Source organism: Amblyraja radiata, chromosome 16, assembly GCF_010909765.2.
Source record: "Amblyraja radiata isolate CabotCenter1 chromosome 16, sAmbRad1.1.pri, whole genome shotgun sequence".
Taxonomy (NCBI): domain Eukaryota; kingdom Metazoa; phylum Chordata; class Chondrichthyes; order Rajiformes; family Rajidae; genus Amblyraja; species Amblyraja radiata.
In genome coordinates, this window is record NC_045971.1 from 1,337,070 (window position 1) to 1,360,087 (window position 23,018).

Below are 23,018 nucleotides of genomic sequence, written 5' to 3' on the forward strand. Positions count from 1 at the left end.
AAACTGATACCCTCCTTTTTGATATTCTTTCCATGGGAGAGAGAAAAAAAGTTTGACTGTCTACTGTACCTGTGACTCTCATAATTTTCTATACTTTTGTCAGGCCACCTCTCATTATTTGCTCCAGAGATTCCATTCCCAGCCTCTCCAATATTTTCCCAAAATCCTGCATTGTGGGCAACATCCTGGTGAGATTCCATCTGCCAACCTTCTATCCAACTTTCCATCTGATCTATATCCTGCTGCAGTCTTGGACAACGATCCTCGCTATCCATAACAATCGCTAACTTTCATGCTTTCTGCAAATTTAATCAGGACATTTCAGATGTCGATGTAGGAGGTAATATATGGCAAATAGCAATGTTCCCAGCACAGATCTCTGCAGTATACCACTAATCACAGTGGAAGTATCTTCACCATGTAGACTGCAGAATTTCAAGAAGGTGGACAATTAGAATGTACTGCACCACAGTCTTAACCGGGAGGACAGATTGCAAGGTGATTTATATGTTTTTAAAATGCTAAGTGAAATGAATTTTGTGAGTGAGCAGAGTTCCATGGATTGAGTGTGAAAAAATTGGAGTAATTCGATGGATTTTCTTGTAAAATTTGTGGAAAATTGGACAAAGGCCACAGTGATGGAAGGGCTCTGCAGATTGATAGATTCTTGATTAGTGCGGGTGTCGGGGTTTAGAAACATAGAAAATAGGTGCAGGACGAGGCCATTAGGCCCTTCGAGCCAGCACCGCCATTCATTGTGATCATAGCTGATCGTCCCCAATCAATACCCCGTGCCTGCCTTCTCCCCATATCCCTCGATTCCTCTAGCCCCTAGAGCTCTATCTAACTCTCTCTTATGGGGAGAAGACAAGAGAATGGAGTTGAGAGGGAAAGATAGATCAGCTATGATTGAATGGCGGTGTGGACCTGGTGAGCCGAATGGCCTAATTCTGCTCCTGTCACTTATGAACTTAGGCCAGGCTGCTTGTGTGGGGGGAAATGGGCAGTAAATTTTTGCTTGAAGCCCTTCTTCAGACTAATGGACGTCCATCTTTCAAAGTAGGATTTAAAAACTTTATCGGAGGCTGATTTGATTTTAATTGGAATGTGATGGTTCTTTGAGTTATTGTATGTCAAGTCATGGAAAGACATGGAGGTGATTGGGAATAACAAAGCAAGAGCCCACTTTGTGGGAGTTCTCAGGAGATTAAATATTCGATTGAGTCTGTGGAATACATTTCAGATGTGGATTAAATGAGCGTTTCTCAGTCTAATATTTGGAGTGCCAAATTACTGATTCATCCCCATTGGGAATAATGTTGGTAATTCTTCAGGATTGCTTTTGAGTCTCTGGGAATTGAAGATTGTTTATGGTTATGCAATGGCATTTAACCTTGGAAGATCATCGCTGGAATGTTAAAATGCTTGTGCGATTTTAGAACTTTTCATGTATTTAAAAAAAAACAACCTTTTTTTCAATCGTCCCATTTTTCCCCATTCTCCCACGTTCACGAGTTATAGGAGTAGAATTAGGCCATTTGGTCCATCGAGTCTACGCCGCCATTCAATCTGCCAGGTAATCCCATTTTCCTGCCTTTTCCCCATAACCCTGGACACCCATTCTAATCAAGAATTTGTCTATCTCTGCCTTAAATATATTCACTGACTTGGCCTCCACAGCCCTCTGTGGCAATGAGTTCCACAGATTAACTACCCTCTGACTAAAGAAGTTCCTCTTCACCTCCTTTCCAAAAGAGAGCCCTTTACTTCTGAGGCTCTGACCTCTGGTCCTAGACTCTCCCACCAGTGACAACATTCTTTCCACATGCCTTTCATTATTCTGTAAGTTTCAATGAGGTCCCCCCTCAACCTTCTGAACTCCAACGAGTGGAGCCCTATTGCGGTCAAACGCTCATCATATACTAACCCACCCATTCCTGGAATCATTCTTGTAAACCTCCTCTGGACCCTCTCCAGAGTCAGCACAACCTTCCTCATATATGGGGCCCAATTTTGCTCACAGTACTCCAAATGCAGCCTGACCAGTGCTTTTTACAGCCTCAGCATTACATTTTACCCCCATTAATCAGTACTTTTTCCCCCACGAGTGCACCCTGTACATCTGCACTCCACATTCTTACTGTCTTCAGAAAGAGTTTCTTCTGCATTACCTTTTGAACTATTTTTCAGCCATCAATGGATTATATTTTAGCATTCCTACAGGTGAGAGTTGATCTTACATTCAATCTTTTCATAGAATGTGATTTTTGGTGGCAAGGCGAGCATTTGTAGCCCTTCAAAAGATGGTGATGAGCCTTGAAATATTATTTTGTGAAAGTATCGCACAATTGATTTTTAGACTTTCAGTGTGAAGTGATTACATAGTAGTTGAAGAAGACTCTGCAGATAGTTGAGTTCTCGGTTGCCTGCTGTCTTTCCACTTGGTAGAGATCTTTTGAGGTAGCACAAGTTATTGCTACAAATTTCTCCACAAACGGTGTGCACAGCAGCTGCCATGTGCCAGTTGTGGTGTGACTGTACTGAGGGTATTAGATGGATGCCAAGCAGGCAAACTACTACTTCTCAGCTCAATTAATGTACTTGTGTGTTGTTGGACCTACACTCAAACAGGAAAGTGGAGCGAATTCCTTCACACTTCTAAGATGTAATTAAGATAAACTTGTCAAAATTCCTGAGAATGCTTTCAGATCAAGACGGCTTAATTCTTTCAGAAAATGGACGTCCCTTCTCAATGGATTTCACTGCATTTCTAATAACATCACTTTTTCCCCCTTTTCCCCATATCTTTATCAATTCTGTAATACCCTAGCTCACCTTTTTAAGAATCAGTTTTTCAATGGTCAGTGTAAATTTGGCATAATTGTTCAATTATGTCCTAAAATAGATTTTGCAGTTTTCTCTGACTTGCTGACCCACCTCATTACTTCAGTGATGCATGTGTACAGCTGCACCTCATTTGCAGGTGAATTGATCATATTGTGTTTGCTTATGCTAATTCTGAAGATATAAATATTTCACAAAGCACATTGAGGCTTTTAAATGATTGAATTGAATTGATTTTATTGAATTGATTTTATTAGGGACAATGCATATTAATAAAACATTTGCATGTAATATGCAAGATTGTAGCCAGTGGCTAATTTCCATCTTTAGTCCCACACAAGATAAACACATCCCAAACAAGGTAAAAACAAAAACAAAACAAACAATATGGTTTAGAACAAGTATCTGAAGAAGGGTCTCGACCCAAAAAGCAATCCATTCCGTCTCTCCAGAGATGCTGACGAGCCCGCTGAGTTACTCCAACATTTACTCCAAAAAGAGGAGTAGGATATTTCCTCGTGTGCACCAGCCCTAGGCTGATCTCCATAGAACTGCTGACTAGAGAATATAAAAGGTAAACTGGAAAAAATAAATTCAGTCATGAATGACTGATTCCTTAATTTGAGGCTATGATCTCTTTTTCTAGATGCCTGATTAGGACAATTTTATTTGGTGGTGAAGTGTTATTTGTTTCAGTTCTTTTGTGTTGTTGGGTTTTCCATCATGTGAGAAGAAACTTTTTTTAGGATAGGGTGACTGTCGGCTGGAGTCCTACACCTTGCTTTGCTTCTGTACATGTGCATATTCTAAAAATGCTTCCTCATTGACTGATAAACTGCCAAGGAGGAAGACCTGCAATTACATTAGCATCTTTACCATCACTTTCAGGATTGCTTGTGGCATTTTGCAGCAAATTAATTACTTTCAAACTCTAATCGGTGTTGTAATTGTAGATGATTCATGGAAAGCAATCTCCTTAGCACTGGAGTAAATCTAACCTTTACTAATGTTGGCTGAGGGGAAGAATATTGCTTGGGGTCCTGCAGTGGTACCCTACATACCTACTTGAGGAGGAGAGAAGACCAGGTTTAATATTTCATCTAAAAAAAATAGAATCGCCACCCTTTGGACTGCACTGCAATATCAGCCAAGATGTATATGGTTGAGACTGTGGACTTGAACTTGGATGCAAAGAAAGGGCTGCCAGATGACAGAAACATCTTTAAATGGTTGGTGCTCCAAAATTAAATGCCTACTTTATTCATGAGCATGGTTTCTATATGCTGATGTAGCTTTTGCTGCTGTGTGTATGTAGGATTTAGCATCACAATGCTGCATGCATTTCTAGTGATTGACTCATCAAAGTGCAGGTCTGCCTGCCTCCGAGGATGGATATTACAAAACACTATTAGTGGAAGAATTCATGAGCCTGCTCCCTGGAGTGCTCGCCAATATTTATCCCCAAATTAACACCATCAAAACAGCCACTTGCGGGAGGTTCCTGTAATGAATTGATTGCCACATTTCCTAAATCACCAAGGTGACTATTTCATTTGATGCAAAGCACTTGGGACACTTAATTTGTGACATTTTAAATTGTGAAAGCTAAGTTGTTTTCCTCCTTGGTACTGAATTGACATAGCCTGCTGAGCAGGGCAGCTGGGGAAATCTGAATCCTGCAAGACTGTAGTGGAGACAACACTACTTGGTTGCATTTGTCAGTGCTGTTGACTGAGACGTGCTGTGTCAGCTTCATATTGTGGGGACGGGGAGCACTGACGACTGAAGAGTACAGCAGACCACCTTTTCTCCAATGTGCCCAGGAGAACATTGCGGAGAGAATGGGAGTACAATTGTATTTTTTTAACAATAATAATAATAAACTATTCAATGCAGGATCTGCATATCTGGATGGACTACTGTTATGTTGCAGGAAGTAACTGCAGTTGCTGGTTTAAACCGAAGATAGACACAAAATGCCGGAGTAACTCAGCGGGATAGGCAGCATCACTGGATAGGAATGGTGATGTTTCGGGTCGAGACCCTTCTTCAGACTCTTTTATGTTTTGTTTGCAGTTAGTGTGGCTTGCTAAATTTACATTAAATTTCTTCAGTGTTGCAAATGTAACCCACCTTTGTGGATTAGACTAACTTTTATATTGTTCCTTAATTTATCCAGATTGCACATGCAGAATCAATTGTTTGTCGAATTCTCTGACAGAAAAGGATTGCACTTGTTTACTATTAATTCAAGATGTGTGTCGGTTTACTAAGTTTTACCCACATTTTAACGTATGCTTTAACCAGTGAAAACTAATAATTATGCCAAATCTTAAGATCTTGAGACCTTAGGAACATAAGAAATAATAGTTTGGAGCAAGTTAATTGCCCCTCAAGCATGTTCTGCCTTTGAACAAAAGGTCGGTGGAGGAAAGCCACACACCCTGCCAGTCTCAGTTGTGCCTGTACAAACTGTTAATATTGTAGATGCAAGATCAGCCTGCCTTTAAGTGCATTCACAGAAAGCAACTAGTCCGGATGGAGTCCCCGGCTGTGTCCTCCGAACCTGTACGGATCAGCTGGTAAAGGTATTCACAGATATCTTTAACCTCCGATTTGGGTTGTCATTGAGTAGTGAAGCATCAAGTAGTTCCTAGTTAGATGAAACTTGAGTTCTGGTATTAAATTGTTACAGTCTTCTGCACTGCAACCACGGATGTTAATTGAGTGTGTGTGGTTAATAATTGTGCTGAATATACTTGTGGCCAGCAGCAGTTACTTTAGTAATTTTTTTAATGATCCATCTAGTTTCATTATTCTCATTATTCTGCTGTGGAGGCCATCATTTGATATTTTTAAGGCAGAGATAGATAGATTCTTGATCAGTACAGGTGTCAGGGGTTATGAGGAGAAGACAGAAGAATGGAGTTAAGAGGGAAGGGTAGATCAGCTATGATTGAATGGCAGAGTAGACATGATAGTTCTGTTCCTATCACTTATGACCTTATGAACTGATAAATAATTTTAAATTTGCATAATTATTACACGTGAGTGAATTATTTCCAGGACATAAGTGATTAGAGTGGTGGAAATGTTGTCCCTCGCACTAGATCTTCCCGTTGTGTGAGAATACATACTGGGCTTCCATGCTGGATGCTTGTTCCCATAGTGACAGCAACAGAATTTATAAATACTATACTTGGTTTCATTCCTCCCTTGTGGACTCTGCTTAAAGTAATTGCAGAAAAGGAAACAGTTTGTAGTTTAACCATATATCACCTACAAATCATTTTCAAGTTGTGCATTTGCTCTGTTTGTTATCTTGATATGACCTTAAAATCGAGTGATGTTGCCATGTCTGCTTCCTTTTTCATTTCTTGGCAATCTTTCTGAGGGAAAGAGAACGTGTTTTTATTTGTTGACAGGATGTCGATGTCATTTAACATTCAGAAGGTTCTAATTATTTACTGAAAGGTGCCTTGCTGCTGGCATGTGAACATTGAGTGTTGCAATTAGATGACGTGAGTGGCAAATTTCCTTTTGGAAATAAGTGAAATAAATTGATTTTTCTGAACAAATAAATTATTGGTCATTATTACTGATACTAGCGTAGTATTTTGTATTTATTTAATTTGTGGATTTTGAATTTCCCAGCTTTCTTGGAATTTGAGAATACATATAGTTTACGTCCATTTACACACCGCTCTGATAACTTTAACCCTTATGTCACCTTACTTTTGCCTGCAACTGCAGGAGGTATAACACCTGTCCCTATACCTCCTCTCTTGCCTCCATCTAGGGACCCCTGTGGTCCTCCTTGGTGTGACAGACATTCATGTGCACCTCGTCTAACTTCATCTACTGCATCTGGTGACCCCAATGTGGGCTCCTGGACATACAAGATGTGTTTATTTGTCACATGTTCCAATTGGTACAGTGAAATGTGTTGTCACCATACAGCCATACGAATAATAAAGAGCACAGAATGGGATAGACTTTAACACAGACATCCCCACACAGCGGAATCAAAATTTCCCACTGAGGGAAGGCTTTAAAATTCAGTCATCCTCCACCGTTGTTCACCCGTGGTCGGGGGGCTCCTGAACCCCTCGCAGTCGCCGCCACGGGCGGCCCGATGTTCAAGCCCTCTCGCCGGGATGATGGAACTCCGACGTCGGAACGGGAGAACCACCTCAACGGCTTGGACATCCGAATCCGAATTGGCCACTTCCTACCGGAGATTCAACGCTGGCGGCCCTCGGCAAAGGGTCCCAGGACTCTGCGATGTTGAAGTCAGCGCCGCCCGTGCTGGGAGCTCTCCAAACCCCAGCTCCGAGATGTTGAAGCAGCAGGCCTAGTGCTCCGGAGCTTCAAATGGCTATCCAAGTAGGCATCGCCCGCTCCGCGGTGAATCCAGTGCTGCACCGCCGCCACTGAAGCTTTGGTCCAGTCCCCGGCAGGAAAGGCGAGACCAAGTGTAGACGTGGTGACCATTGGCCAGACACTTGCGCATGGTCCACCAAGACCAGCTGGATCTCCGGGTTGCTAATTATTTTAATGCCTCAGCCCATCCCATACTGAATTTCAGTCTGAAGAATGGTCCCAAACTGAGATATTGCCTATCCATGCTATCTAGAGATGCTACCTGGCCCGCTGAGTTACTGCAGCACTTTGTGTCCTCTTGTAAACCAGCATCTGCAATTCCTTGTTTCTACTTGCTACCCTACCCCTGGTTTTCCATAATTAACATGAACATCATACCTTGTCAAACAAAAGTGTTCCAGTCTATGATTTATCTGCTAATTTGGTAGCTGAGGAAAGGCGGCCCTTTCCGAACTACAAACCTCAACCAAACCAATAATGGCACAACCGGACCTGATTTTACTGAAGTTTGTAGGATGGATTTTGAGCTGTTGGTGAGCTAGAGGTGTGATGTGATCTGTGAAATTGGTCACCCTATTATAAATCCAGGACTGGCTTTTTCAATTGGAGGATAAAGCTTAATGATTTGCATTAATATATATATTTTTATCATCTGCAGCCTCAAACTAGATTTTTTTCAACATAGATACATGGCTGATCATGGTGAAAATAGATGACTGTACTCGTTAAAAGTTTATTTTGCAGACACAAGAAGTTGCATTGTGCTGTGTGGGTACTGCAACTTGCGTGATGTTCCTGAACCTTGTGTCTCCAACATAAATGTGGGACATTTGCTTTTATGCATTCTGATAGATTCCCTGCATGTTACCGGTTTCCATCCCTACAGGGCCTTGACAGAGCGTGCTGAAAGAATGCTACTTATAGGTCGGGGATCTTCATTTGCTTCTTGATTTTCCTGCACAAAGACAAGATTCTGCATCATAATTTTCACATCCTGTGATGGCCTTTCCTTTGTCTGCAGAATCCTAGTACTCTGGGGGCATAGTCTTTGGATAGGGAATTATCATAAATTTTACTCTGGTTCTGTGGGTTTTGAGGTAACTAACATTTCTTTATTCAGAGTCTGAAGAAGGGTCTCGACCGGAAACGTCACCTATTCCCTCGCTCCATAGATGCTGCTTCACCCGCTAAGTTTCTCCAGCATTTTTGTCTACTTTTCTTTATTCAGTGTGAATTTTTGGAATTCACTGCGAATTCTTGGCCATTGAGTAGTTTGAAGCCGAGATCAGTTAGACTTAAAGACAGCAGTGAAATCCAGCTAGAGGAATCGGGGTAATAAAGTGGGCTGATGATTGAGAATGTGATTTTATTGAATGGTAGTGTAGATTCAAGGAATCATGCCTTCTATTTACCTTGTTAATAGCATGAGATTTGAGTTTCCGACTAATTTCATAGAATCAGTAAAGATGTGAACATTTATTTTGCATGTAATTTACTTTAGAGGAAGTTAGTATCTTCATTTTCTGTCCGCATTCTTTCTATGGCAATTGTGCTCTGGAAATTGTTTAATTATTTGATTCAAATAAAGCTTTCAGGGGGTTTAAACACAGGTTTCTCATTTAGTGATGGGATGAGCACAATAAAAGCTGAGTCTCACGTTGCGAGTGACACAAGAGGTACCCCGAGTGAAAGACTTGTGGTTGTGTACAAGATTGCAAGTGTATGATCAAGAGTTTAACCGAGTTCCCACGGGTATGACATGTTTGCCGTTTACTAGTCATTTCTGCAATGTTCCAAGTTCGTCTCCCGAGTTACTCTTGAGCCAACCCTGAATGAAGGTTTGTTTTAATAAGCAACAGTGTTATGTTTTAATAAGCAACAGTGTTAAAGAAGACCTCTCCATCCTGTGGCTTTGTTTTAAAGATAGAATTCAGCGCGGCCGCATCTATTGATGTGACCTACAAAGGGAAAATGCGCACCATCCGGTGCCAGAGCAGTTATACGTATGATTTGTTTGAAACACACAGGTTTGATATGTTTTAATTGAATTTACTGCCATGTCTACACACTGCGGGGAGACGGGAGATTAAATCTTTGAATGTGGACGGATGTGCACATCAGATTGTTGTGAGACGGAGCTCAGGGTTCGCCTCCTGAGCTGCTTTGGTGCCCAGGCGTGAGTTGAGGTGGAGAGAGGTTGGGGGGGGGGGTCATTAATCTGTCTGGGGTGACAAGGCTCTTGGGTTAGGCTGGGATCATTCTCTGCGGGATGATCTTAGTGCGGGAGACAAGTGTAGGAGAGGTGTACTGACTGTGTGGGCAGACACTTTGGAAGTGATTGCCCACCAGTCTCAAAAGCCGCTGTGTCTCCCTGTCCCTGAGATAGCAAGGGGCGATCAAACAGCACAATATCCCTCTCCCCCTCCCCCTCCACGCCAACACGAAGGGCAACGATCCCAAGTCTTTAGCGTCAGGAACAGCGGGCAGGCGACAATCACCTGCCATAACGCGAGAGAGATCATGCACTGTTGTAGGTCTCCTTTGCACGTCAGTGTTTCTGTCTTTCTCCACTCATTGTTGGCCCTATCTGTCAACAATGAGTGGAGAAAGACAGAAACACCGACGTGCAAAGGAGACCTACAACAGTGCATGATCTCTCTCGCGTTATGGCAGGTGATTGTCGCTGGGAAACTGAAGGGAGCGACTATCTGCTGCTGCCTGCCTGCTGAGTTAAAGAGTTCCCACGGTAGACTCACGATACACTAAGGTAAACGCACGGGCCACTAAGTTCTTACAACGAGTTAAAATGTTTCAATTCTTAACCACAAGAGTAAAATTGACTTGTGGAAAATTTTAAACATGTTTGATTTTTTGCAAGAGTCGACAAGTTTCACGAGTACCTGCCGTTAGCACCACAAGTCTCTAAGTTGCATCCATGAGTTCCGTACGTTAATCGTACGTTATTACCACGAGTTTTAACTCGAGGTACCTCTTGTGTCAACTCGCAACGTGAGACTCAGCTATAACTTGTGTTCTCTTCCATCTTTCTGCCTCTATTTCGAGCCCATATTTGTGAAGTAAAAATCTTATTTAAACAAAAGATTTGTTTTGTTTCAAACAGACTTGGGAAGTCAGAACTGCACACGATCAATCGAGTAAAATTATTACATTGAATTCCATTAATTTTATTAATATATTTATGAATTTTATAAATGACACAGTTGATTGTGCACAAATCTGGGATGGAGCCCAAGACTTTCTCACTATTAAATGCAGTTCTTGCAACTGGAAAGCCAAGGCTTGTACACTGCACCACTGTGCCGCCGCACTGAGGTAATGGCTTTAGGACGGAGCAACTGGTAGAAACGCTGCCTCGCAGTGCCAGAGACCCAGGATCGATCCTGACTTCAGGTGCTGGCTGTTTGTGTGGGGTTCTAACAGATGCTCCGGTTTCCACCCTCATACCAAAGACGTGGGTTTATAGTTTAATTGGCCGCGGTGAAAGTAAAACTTGCCCCATGTATGTTGGAAATGGATGAGAAAGTGGGATAGCACAGAATTAGTGTGAACGGGTGATCGAAGGTCGGCATGGATCAGGTGGCCCAAAGGGCCTGTTTCCATGCTCTGCTTACTTACTTTGTGTTCCGTGTACAAGGGCTCCTTCTGGAAGCTGCACTTCGGGCAAGCTGTTTCTCTTTTGTGTTCTTACTCCAGTACATAATCTCCGATTTCCCACATTATGCACAAAATTCAGCTTATCCAACATAGTGTGGCTGTTTTCATTTTCTTTCATTAAATTTCATTGTTTTAAATCTTTGTGAAACTTTGTTAATCTCTAGATCTGCAGCCTTTCACTGTCTTAACATTTCCAGTGTTAGAGAGCATGTTGAGCAGTTGGTTATTAAGATAAACATCATTTGTTCTCGAGTGCATGAATGTTAACTTTTCATTTTGTCTGCTTTGGCACTTAAGCTTGCTCTATGTACAGTAACACACCATTATTCTGTACACTCACGACTGCTGGACTATTGATTTTACAGACTCTCAGATAACAGAATAACAGATGTTATTTTATTAATAGTACTCTATTAATACTCCAATACCTTTTAATTCATTTTTTTCAGGATGTTACTTTGTAGAACAACAATGTTTCTAGTGGGGCCAGTAAGTTTCAGGGAAGATAAACACAAAATTCTAGAGTAACTCAGCAGGACAGGCAGCATCTCTGGAAAGAAGGAATGGGTGATGTTTTGGGTCGATACCCTTCTTCAGACTTAAGGTCCTTCAGCTCTGAAGAAGAGTACTGCCCCAAAATGTGTTTTTCTCCAGAGATGCTGCCTGAACCACTGAGTTACTCCAACACTTTGTGCCTTTATTTTTGTAAACCAGCATTTGCAATTCCTAGGCTCTTCTCGAACTGCTAATCTGGAAGTAGGAATTACATTGTATTTTCAAATATTTATGTATTTTCTCATACACTCTGCGGAAAATAGCCTATTTCTGTTTTGTATGTTATGTTTAATTCCATGTAATGGGTGGGTCAAAATTGCATGTTAATTAAGGCAGTACCACATGCATTATAATGTAAGAGTCTGAAACACTACAGTGATCTGGAATATGACCAGATGTTAATCTTTCTCAAACATATTGATCTTATTTATTGTCTGATCCGCCAGGTGATCTGAAATTGTTGCACCAATAATCAAACATTTATTTTCATATGGTTTTACTGCACATTGCCAGCAGAGTTTGAGCACCAACGTGAAGTAATAACCAAAGACAATGATGTCTGTCTTTATTTCCTGACTCCTCTGGGTTCACTGATTAAAACTAGAGCATCTGAGATCCCTCAATCAGAAATGAAAGTTGTGATTACCATTTTACCCTGTGTGGTGATGTATCCAGAGATCTGATTCTATAACTTAGGAAATCCATTACAGTTATCACCGCAACTTAAAGCTATTTTGTAAACTATTAATGGTGGGAGTTACAATATTTGCATTGACTTATGTGCACCAACACGTATATGAAATTGCCGGTGTATTTTTCAGTTCTGTTTCAATCATTGTCTCTTCCCACAGAATATTCTCCTTTCTGGACGTAGTCACCTTGTGTCGCTCTGCTCAAGTCTCTAGGGTAAGGCGTCTTTCAAGTATCTTTCCAGCATTTTTTGTAAAGCTCTGATCCAGGCTATCCACAATGGCTAAGCTAATTCAAGTTTTGAATCAAGGTCTGAAGAAGGGTTTCGGCCCGAAACGTTGCCTATTTCCTTAGCTCCATAGATGCTGCTGCACCCGCTGAGTTTCTCCAGCATTTTTGTGTACCTTCAAGTTTTGAATAGTTCAGACTAATACAGATCTAGTTTTTGCCTCCGGTGGAATCAACTGATTCGGTATCGGGGAGGGAAGAATTGGCAAGAGTTGTTGTCAGTTACTGACTATTTTGGAAGGGCATGTATTGTTGAAGTATTAGGGAGGAGCACATTAACAAAAGCTTGAAAGCTGGAAATACAAAGATTTATTCATTGTGAAATAATGCAAACTATGCTGTTGATGAGCTAATGTTACGTAGACAACCTAGTTGGTGTGATACTTTACAATGGACTTGCTTTGGTGTTTGTACTTTTCCCTGTTGGAATGAATTGCGTTGCCAGGTTTTGATCCATGGGTTTTTAGTGGCCTCTGGAATGTGTGATCATTGTGCACAACCATTCTGTGTGTAGGTTTCCAGGAAAAAGATGATCAAGATTGAAACTTGTATAAAACCAGTTTTGCGTCTTAGTCCTGGGATGTTAAATCCAACTATTATTGACTCGGCTAATCAGTAGATTGACGCAATTCAGAGAATAAACCTCGTATTGTTTGGCTCAAAATAACTTAGCTGCACAATTTATCGGCTGGCTCTTTGGGAAGCCCTACAGTGCATTTCAACACAATTCAATGGAGCTAAATAAACTATGTCCCCATACGAGGCAAACTTCGATATCAGCTCGACATCAGCAATGTCGTAGTGATCTTGTTAACATTGGAAAATAAACTCCTTTAGTCAACTAAACTTGTTTTGATAATACTCAAGCAGTGTTGGATCTACAAAATATTTAAGCTTTTATCATTTTAATTATGTACACCATTGAGAAAGCTTTAAGTAATTTAAAGTAATTTTTTAGAAGGTTTTTCAATAACTTTAAACTGAGATCCAAGACTAGATATCACGAGGCAATTTCCCTTCCCTTTACTCTCAAAACAAAGTTATCTCTGTATTTGTTGGGGTGGGAAAAGACTGTTGGGGTGGGGGGAGGGTGGTAGGAATGTTGGTTAGAATCTGAGATGTGGATAGAAAATACAAAAGTTTGCACTCTGACCCCATTAATAAGCTAGTGTTCTATTGTTCACTATTAATAAACGTGAACAGAGTAAAAATAGTCTGAATCTCCAGTTGAAAGTTGTGTTTGATTTTTGTTCTTGAATGACTTGAGAAGTTTCACTTTAGGGATCAGCAAATGATGGTTTGTACGCATGAAGAAACTGATTAAATTGTGAAGCATCTGCTGAAGTTTTGTATTTTTTTGCATCTAACCCAGTTTATTGCATGAGGCATTAATTAAAACAGTGTTTCTTTGCAAAGTCTTTTGTGATTTTGAATTTATGCTGATCTCTTGTTCTGGATGTAAAAGAACAAAGCCAGCTAAAAATAGGACATGCTGAAAGGGAAGGCAAGATCGTTCTGCCCAAAACTCTCATGCCCTGGATTTCTAAATCGGTATCTGGTTATATTTTGGTCAATTCTAATGTTTCTTTTTCCACTTTTTTTTTCCAAATTAATTTCACGCATTTGTCACTATGAATGAATCCATTCAGATTCACCCGACTATTCCACCCTCCCCAGCCAATGTCTGCTGATGGGACAAGCAAACACTAATGTATGCAGATTTCCGAAGGACTTTGTTTAGGTGAATAAGATAAAACAGATGCTACGAGGAGAAAAATGTGTGTAGAAACGTGATGGGCTGTGAAAGATAGCTGATGGGTACAAATTGTCAAGTGCTTGTTACGCGTTATTTTAAAGTGCTGCGTAAGGATCCCTAGAAGTTGGTCTTGGGCCCCATGCAGTTACATTTTATGAGCTGATTCAATAGCTTTACAAACTGGTCAAATTTACAAGTGATGCCAACCCAGAAAAAACTTCTGGAGGAAGCAACTCGCAGTTCAGATGAGTCAGATGAAATACATGAGGATGCAGATGAGGATTACTGAAGGCAAATATGGATGTGGCAAATTTTCCAAAGTGCTGGGGATAAAATTGTAAAGAGGGATTTTGAACTAAGAGCCTTCTGCATATGTTAACTCGCTGCTGACCAATGGACAACAAAATGCACATGATTCACCAACAAAGTTCATGACCTGCCCATTCGGGGTGTGGGGAAGGTGGTGGGTGGTGGGGGGCGAGCAGCGGTGATGGGATTGTGTAATGTTCTGGTCAAACACCTGGAGTACTTTGAATGCTACTTGTTACTGACACACAAAGAATACTCGATGAGTGAACAAGTTGTTGAGTGAAGTGCTGTGAAACCAATAACCGGCTTCAATGGCCTGAGCAACAGCAAACACTGAACACCAAGCTTTTCTTCTCCAAGGTGATTAAGTTGTACATTTTGAAGTCTCGTGGGTGTTATTTTAAAGTCATTTTCTCCTCCATCTCATGGGCAACTACAATCATTAAACAAATACAAAACAATTTAGAATCTCTGTTTGGGGATTCGTTCGCAAACATTTAAGTTGTCGTCTGAGAGATTGAAACTGTAGAGCCCTTTTGAGTGGTTCAGTTGGGCAAATGACTTCATTGTCAATTGCCCTTTGGAGAAACTTACTGAAGGATTATTGAAAGATTGCGCACAATTTAACTTTTGAGGGAGATCCGGTATTTTTTTTAAGTTAAGAGGATGAGTCAATTAGTATCAATTGACGGTACACAAATGCTGGAGAAACTCATCGGGTGCAGCAGCATCTATGGAGCGAAGGAGATAGGCAACGTTTAGGGCCGAAACCCTGCTTCAATTGACAATGTTTATGTAGTACTGTGTGTGATTATTGAAAAAATCTGAAATTTAAAAAAAACTCTTGCATTTTTGTTTATTGAAAGCTGCATATCTCAGCTCTAGGACCTCGCTGCAGGAGTTCTTCTGGTGTATATCCTGGAACGAAAGGTTGCTCAATGTAAGAAAGGTTGCTCAGAAAGGTTGCTCAATTGTCATAGATTGAAACAATAGAGTGACCGGGCTTGTATACACTGGATTTTAGAAGGTTGAGTGGGGATCTTATTGAAACGTATAAGATTATTAAGGGATTGGACACGCTAGAGGCAGGAAATATGTTCCCGATGTTGGGGGAATCCAGAACCAGGGGCCACAGTTTAAGAATAAGGGGTAGGCCATTCAGAACAGAGATGAGGAAAAACGTTTTCACCCAGAGAGTTGTGAATCTGTGGAATTCTCTGCCTCAGAAGGCAGTGGAGGCCAATTCTCTGGATGCTTTCAAGAGAGTTAGATAGAGCTCTTAAAGATAGTGGAGTCGAGGGATATGGGGAGAAGGCAGGAACGGGGTACTGATTGTAGATAATCAGCCATGATCACAGTGAATGGCGGTCGAGGTGCCGAATGGCCTACTCCTGCACTTATTGTCTAATGTAGCATTTCGCACAAGCATGCACAACAAGGTCATAAAAGCTTTGACTTTGGCTTGAAAAATGACAGTGGGCATATATCTATCTGCCTTGTTCAACGTTAGTGCTGTCAACTTTCTCATCGTGAGGAGACAGACGAATAACAGCATTAAGAGTTGTCCCAACTGATTTTGTAAAGATTTAAGCAAATAAGCAGGCACAACAGTTTAATTATAGCACAGCATTTTGCCGTTAGAAATAAGTATGGAAATTCATTTCTCCACCTATGCAATTTTAGTTGTTGCGAACTGTCACATTGCTGTGATGATTCCTGCAATTGTGTTCCCATAGGGTGTACTCATAATGTCTTGAGCTTCCTTGGAGACCTAGTTAGTTGTTCTTTTTCAAGTTTAGTATGACACCTTTGTAACAAAACAGATGCAATATAGTCTGTTCAGCATTAGGCTCCAAGCATCCAGCCAATGAATTAAAGCAACTTTGAAACTTGGCCCCTTGGGAAGGATATTTCACTGCAAATGAAATGCGATTTGATTGATTTATTACTTAATAACTCATCGACTTTAGCTCTATGGAGCTACCAGATGGTAGGAAATTTGAACAGAACTGAGGCAGGCTGTAGCTAATCATCTAATGCAGGCTGAAATGTTAATGCATTGCTGCAATTGATAATGCAATCACCAATCAATAGGACTACAGCCTTGTATAAAAATAAATGGGGAGGTGATTTTGAATAAAGTTTATTGTCCATCAATACTATTTTAGCGGGACCAGAGTATGGACATATATACAGCAAAGATAATGATGGAATTAAGAAAAAACTGTGAAAAATGTTGCTGTTAATCCAACACCCTATTTCTTAAATGAAGAACAACTTTCCCATGTTTTAGTTTAAGCAATTCCTCCTGCTGCAAAGAAAGAAGAATCAGGATTAGGATTGTCTTCATGTTTAATTTAGTTTAGTTTAGAGATACAACGTGGAAACAAGCCTTTCACCCCACTGGGTCCGCACCGACCAGCGATCCCCGTACATTAATATTACCCTACACACACTAGGGGCAATTTATTTTACATTTACACCAAGCCAATTAACCTGCAAACCTGTACGTCTCGAGTGTGGGCAGAAACCGAAGATCTCGGAGAAAACCCGCACAGGTCATGGATAGGTTGTATAATCTCCGTACAGACAGCACCTGTAGTCAGGATTGAACCCAGGTCTCTGGTGCTGTAAGGCAGTAGCTCCAACGCCACATTTTACGTTTTGGATTTTTGAGATGCTACTCAATGTACCAACATTCTCATTTCTAAACGGCATATGAGGAGAGTAGACGGGGAAAGAGGAATTCAGACACACATTTAAAACAGATTAGTATGTATTCCTCGATAATTGTAAATCCTCAGAGATATTCAGATTTGAATGGATTAACGTCCCAAATTACTTGCTAAAAAGGGTTTGATGTCTGTAATTCCCAAGTGATTATAATTTATGACTACAGTTTTATGGGATCATATTACTCTGTCAGACCACTGAACCTGGTAGAACCTTTAGTTACAACTGGTTTGGATAAAACTTATTGCACTACTTTCTCAGGAAATTAGTTTTATTATTATGCATACAATCTCAGAAAGGAAATATCATTCACACTTTGGTTATTCACATCCCTCCTTATTTACATTTTATTTACATTTTCTCAGATTAACTGAATTATTTTTGTGTTTTCAGTACTGGAATGTCCTGGCACTGGATGGTAGTAACTGGCAACGGATCGACCTGTTTGACTTCCAAAGAGATATAGAGGTACAATGTACAAGACAACCTGGAGAATGGAAATGACATTTTGCAAAGCAAAACTAATTGAAATGATCTTTTGTTTAAATTGATTACAACTACACAGGAAGCTGTAGTTACAATGTTCTTTGATCCATATGAAGGTCTGGATGGACAGCCTGCACAATTTGAGCCATCAAATAAAATCTTAATAGCATTTTGCAACTTACAAAGGCATTACTCCCCATTAATAAGAAACCCAATTTATTTCTTCACTCTGTTAGTTTGACTTGGTTGATGATGCTCCTTTTTTTATTTTTTATTTATTTATTTATTTATTTATCAGAAGTAGACATATAAAATGTAGTTACATATTATAGTAAAAAAACTTTTCATACACATCACTCATACATTATTAAAATTTTCCATTATCAATTACTTCTGCTTCTAGTGTTTTTATTTTTTTATAGAAAGAGGGAAAAAGAGAGGGTAGAAAGTTACAAATAAAAAAGAAAGAAAAAAAACAGAACAGAACAGAAAAACAAGGGAGGTGGAATGGGTTACCTGTAATACGTCAATGGAGATAGGTTCGTAGGTTATAAAGTATAGCTTTTCATCTGTTCCTGAGTTCAAGTTTCAGTTGGGTCCTCGTGCTGTGCCAATCTATCCCTTCAGATAGTTAATGAATGGAGCCCAAATTTTTTGGAAAAGATCTTGTTTGTCCATTAAGACAAGTCTAATTCTTTCTAAGTATAGGGTCTCCGACATTTCCGTAATCCACATTTTAATTGTGGGGGTTGTAGGGCCTTTCCAAAATTTTAATATTAATTTTTTTCCGGTTATTATACTGTAGTTGAGGAAATTTCTTTGGTTTGTTGTGAGTGTTAAGGTTTGTTCTGATATTCCAAGTATTATTAATTTTGTGTCTGGGTCCAGTTTTGTATTAATAACTTCTGAAGTTATTTCAAAAATATCAGTCCAGAAATGTTTAAGTTTTATACAGTTTGCAGACGTATGTGTTAAATTAGCCTCTAGATGTAGACAGATGATGCTCCTTTTACAGTCATGAGGCTGTATATTTAAGGACCACTCCCAGTCTCGAGACAATGTTTTATTGCTGCAGGCATTTTGAAGAGGATTTTTTTGAATTGAAGTAATGCTCTGAGGCACTGCTGCCCTTTCCCGATGGCTGATACCATAACATACCACTAACAGAAGAGTGTTTTTCCACCCAGTTCTATCAACAAAAATACCAATCATTCGCAGTTCCTTCTTACACACTGGATATTTAGCTTGTTTATGGACTATTGTAGTCATTCTCCATAGATATACTTCACTCCCAATATTTATTACAAATGCTGTTCAATAGTTGTGGGATTTTTGATGCACAAAGTTACTTTGTAAGAATGAACTCGGATTTGTTAAGTTAGGCAGACAGTAGTTGAATATTGGTGTAAGGAGTGAGCTTATACTGCAGTTGCCCAATTGATGCTTTTGTCTTGATAGTACCATTTAAAGTTCTATTCCTTTGAGCTAATTTTCAAGCATGCAATTGGAGACTTGTGATTGAATCTCAGCTGGGCACCATAATAACTCTTACTAATGTGAGCTCTGTTTGCATCAATTGATGCATTGTTTAGAAATCTAAGGAAAAAAAATGCTTAAAACCAAATTCATTCTGATGTGGCAAGAAGAAAGAGCGATAGTAAGTAAGCAGATTACTAAACAAAAACTTTAAATCTCAAAAAGGGTATTGTTCCAAAGTGATGCTTATCATCAAAAAAAAATACTTGGCTGGTTTCTCTCCAACTTTCCCCATTTTGCCAACTCCACCCAGTTTAGTTTGTAATATCCAATAAAGAAAAGCATACTTAACTAGAGCCAACAAGGAAATAACTGCATTGGCCAGAATGAATGTGTCATGCATTCTCTACTCAATCAGTTATGTTGGAATATTCTTCTGTGATATATCTAGGGTAACATATCCTACTGTGAGCAAATTTGGGCCCCATATCTGAGGAAGGATGTGCTGGCTCTAGACAGGGTCCCAAGGAGGTTCACAAGAATGATTCCAGGAAAGAGAATGTTAGCATAGGATGAGCACTTGACAGAACTGGGCCTGTAGTCGCTGGAGTTTAGAAGGTTGAGGGGGGACCTCATTGAAACTTACAGAATAATGAAAGGCATAGGTAGAGTGAATGTGAAAAGGATGTTTCCACTGGTGGGAGAGTCTAGGACCAGAGGTCATGGCCTCAGAATTAAAGGGCGCTCTTTTAAAAAGCTGAGGTGGGGAGGAACTACTTTAGTCAGAGGGTAGTTAATCTGTGGAACTCATTGCCACAGAGAGCTGTGGAGGCCATCAGTGGATATTGTTAAGGCTGAGATAGACAGATTCTTGATTAGAACTGGTGTCAAGGGTCAAGAGTGTTTTATTGTTTTATGTCCCAGATAGATCAATGAAATTTTTACTTGCTGCAGCACAACAGAATATATAAACATAGTTTCACTTCAGAGATACTTTTGCAGTTTTAAGAGCTCTTATAGTAATAAATCGCCAGGTATAAGATTTCAGGAGGAAGTTGAGTGTTTAATTTATTCTCTGAATCTCATAGTTTTATGTTGCAGACAGCATAATGCAAAAGTGAAATTCTGTAACCATCTGCAAATGTACTCCAACCTACTGATTTATTTGCAGTTTTGTCAAGGGCTTACGATATGTATATGCCTAGAGTGTTGTTACCTTGCTCAAAAATGCCCTATATTGTGTTCCAGGGTGCCCTATATTGTGTACGCTACACAGGACACGGGTCTAATTTTGTTCTGTTGCTAAACACTGATTCCCTGTGTGTGACAATAGCTCTAAATCAATTCCACAGATTCTTGCTAATAGCAATTATATATTTTATTTTTTTCATGTTCTGTGAAAAAAATCTGATAAATTATTCTCCAGAGCCTCTGGCACATGTGCCCACACAAAAACGTCAAGCAGCTGTGCTCTCTCATCTTCCCTACACCAGCCAAATGCACACATGGTTCTGAGAACCCTTGGATCTTGGCTAATGCCAACCGGGCACTCTCTTCTTGGTATGGGAGCTGGACCAAATATTTGTCCTCATTTTGCCTTGCTAGAAAGGACCCGAGCAGTGCTGTGAAGCTCCCCTGGACATTCAATTGATGAGGCAGAACATATGGAACAAGATGATCAATGCGATTTCACCATAATGCAATGTGGCATTGGGTTGAATTAAAAATAGGGGAGTGGACAACATTGTCAATAGATACCACAGGGGGCAAGAACACAAGAAAATTGAAGCGGGGTAGGCCATCGAGCCTTTCAGCATGTCCTGCCATTTGATATGATCATGGTTGGCCTATGCTGTCTTTAACTCTTCTGTGCCATTTCTCTTTCCATCTCTATTTCTCAATCTTTCAAATAATTATCCACCTCCACTTTAAATACTTTTAATGATCCAGCTTCCATCACCCATCAGGGCAGAGAATTGTGGATATTTTCCACCATCTATTTGGCATACCATAAAGTATCATTGAATCTGTGAGAATAAATCTTCATGCCCCTCCATTTTAAATGCCTTGCATCTTATTTTCTAGTCCAGACGAGGCTCCACCAATACCCTGGACAAATGTAATGAGAAAACACTCTATTTTCCCCACTCCTTTGCAATGAAGAGCAAAATGGAGTTTGCCACCTTGACTATTTATTGGACTTTTCTGCTATTTTTTTGTTCTTCTTGCGTATGGTGTGCACAGCCTAAAGTTGTAGGACAACTTGTTCTATTTGATCTTATTTGGTTGTGCGCGCCGGGTTGATTGCATTCGTCGAAACAGGGCGGACCATGTGAAGGTTGCAATCTCCCACCCCCTTTGTTTTTGTGTTCATGTATCCAAACACCTAGATCTTTCCCCCCTCTCCCCTGTACTTCACTGACTTGCAGTCTCTCTCCATTTAGATGTTCTGTGTTCGAGTTCTCTTACTGATGTACTGCAACTGTCCATTAAAAAAAAATATTTTGGAAATAGAGACTACTTGTGAAATGACATAAAGGGAGGAATGAATGTGCTCAGTCTTAATTTAGAACTTTAAAAAAAATTCTTAGAGAAGCGAAGACAAACTTGGTACGTTATTGTAAGAGCAGCATAATTGCATGAGCATTTAACGATTTTGCATATACAGTAAACTCATTATAACGCACCATTGAGGAGAAGAATGATGTCCGTTATTGCCGATTGTCCGCTGTAACTGAGTGTAATAGATGGCATTTCATATGTGGAGACCCGACAATGAAATTTGGGCTGAGCAAGAACTGCACTGGCAGAAGTTCCTTTTTTCAGCTGAAACATTAAAACAAAGCCTTACTCGTCTTAAGCTCCAAAGATTCAATACAGCAATACAGGTGATGGTGGCTTGGCTGAGGAAACGGCCAGGGGTTGCGTTGGCAGGTTGTCGGTGGGAGCTGGGGGTGGCGTGGGCAGCCGTGAGTAGGTCCGTCCGCTGTAACAGAAATCCGTTATATCGAGTTCCATTAAAACAAGGGTTTACTGTACTTATACTTCATAGAAATTAATTTTAGGCTTGCAGTTAGTGAATTGAGTCCCATTCTATACTGGGTCCATTATGTTCTGCACGAGACATCATATTTGTTCCATGGATCTATGTGCAGTGAACATTGGCTCTGTGTGCAATGAAAATTGCCTGCAATCATTGTCTGGATTTTGCATCTGCTAAAACTATTTGTATATTGTAACTTCCGAACCTATAACCTTTATTTAAGGTAGAAGGAGGAAAGGTGGCGCAAATTGTCACCAACTTGGTCCACACATCTTCATATATTTTACTGAACCCTATGAAGGGTCTGCTGACTCTTTCCAGTCCTGGCCAATTTAGTTCTGAAATCTGAAATTGTCTTTCCGGATGCTCTTGAGCCCACTGTGGAATGCCAACATTTTTCTGTTTTCAACTATGTCTAGACTGCTCGGCATTTACACTCTGTCCATCTCGCTGACAATTGAACCGCCCATAATGCTCAAATTGGCAGTCATACAGCATACCTGCCATTCCACTGGTTACTTAACCTTTCGTAACCTGAACACCCTTGGTTGAACAAATCTTTTCATTATAAAATATTTCTGCTGCTAATCTTATTGTCCCAGAACATACTGTACATTCTGTTGTTTTTTATACGCTAGCTCTCATCATCTGCCGCACAAACATGTTGGGGTAAATTGGATAGCTTGCGTGGTTTGGTGTAAAAATACAGAAGTATATTTGTTAGTTATGTGGAAATGCGACATTCTGGTAGGTCTTCAATGCCAAGTTCATGTGGGAACT

The 23,018-nt window shown here is 40.2% G+C and overlaps 1 protein-coding gene across 4 annotated transcripts in view; it reads left to right on the forward strand.

Moving 5' to 3' along the window:
• The window catches only part of fbxl20 (F-box and leucine rich repeat protein 20), a 108,433-nt gene that overhangs the window by 57,875 nt on the left and 27,540 nt on the right, over positions 1 to 23,018 (forward strand). For all 4 annotated transcript variants that reach the window (XM_033034860.1, XM_033034858.1, XM_033034859.1 and 1 more), the window contains exons 3-4: positions 12,309 to 12,363; positions 17,627 to 17,701. In XM_033034860.1, coding sequence (XP_032890751.1) covers positions 12,309 to 12,363; positions 17,627 to 17,701 — 130 coding nt within the window. The remainder of the gene's footprint in view (positions 1 to 12,308; positions 12,364 to 17,626; positions 17,702 to 23,018) is intronic.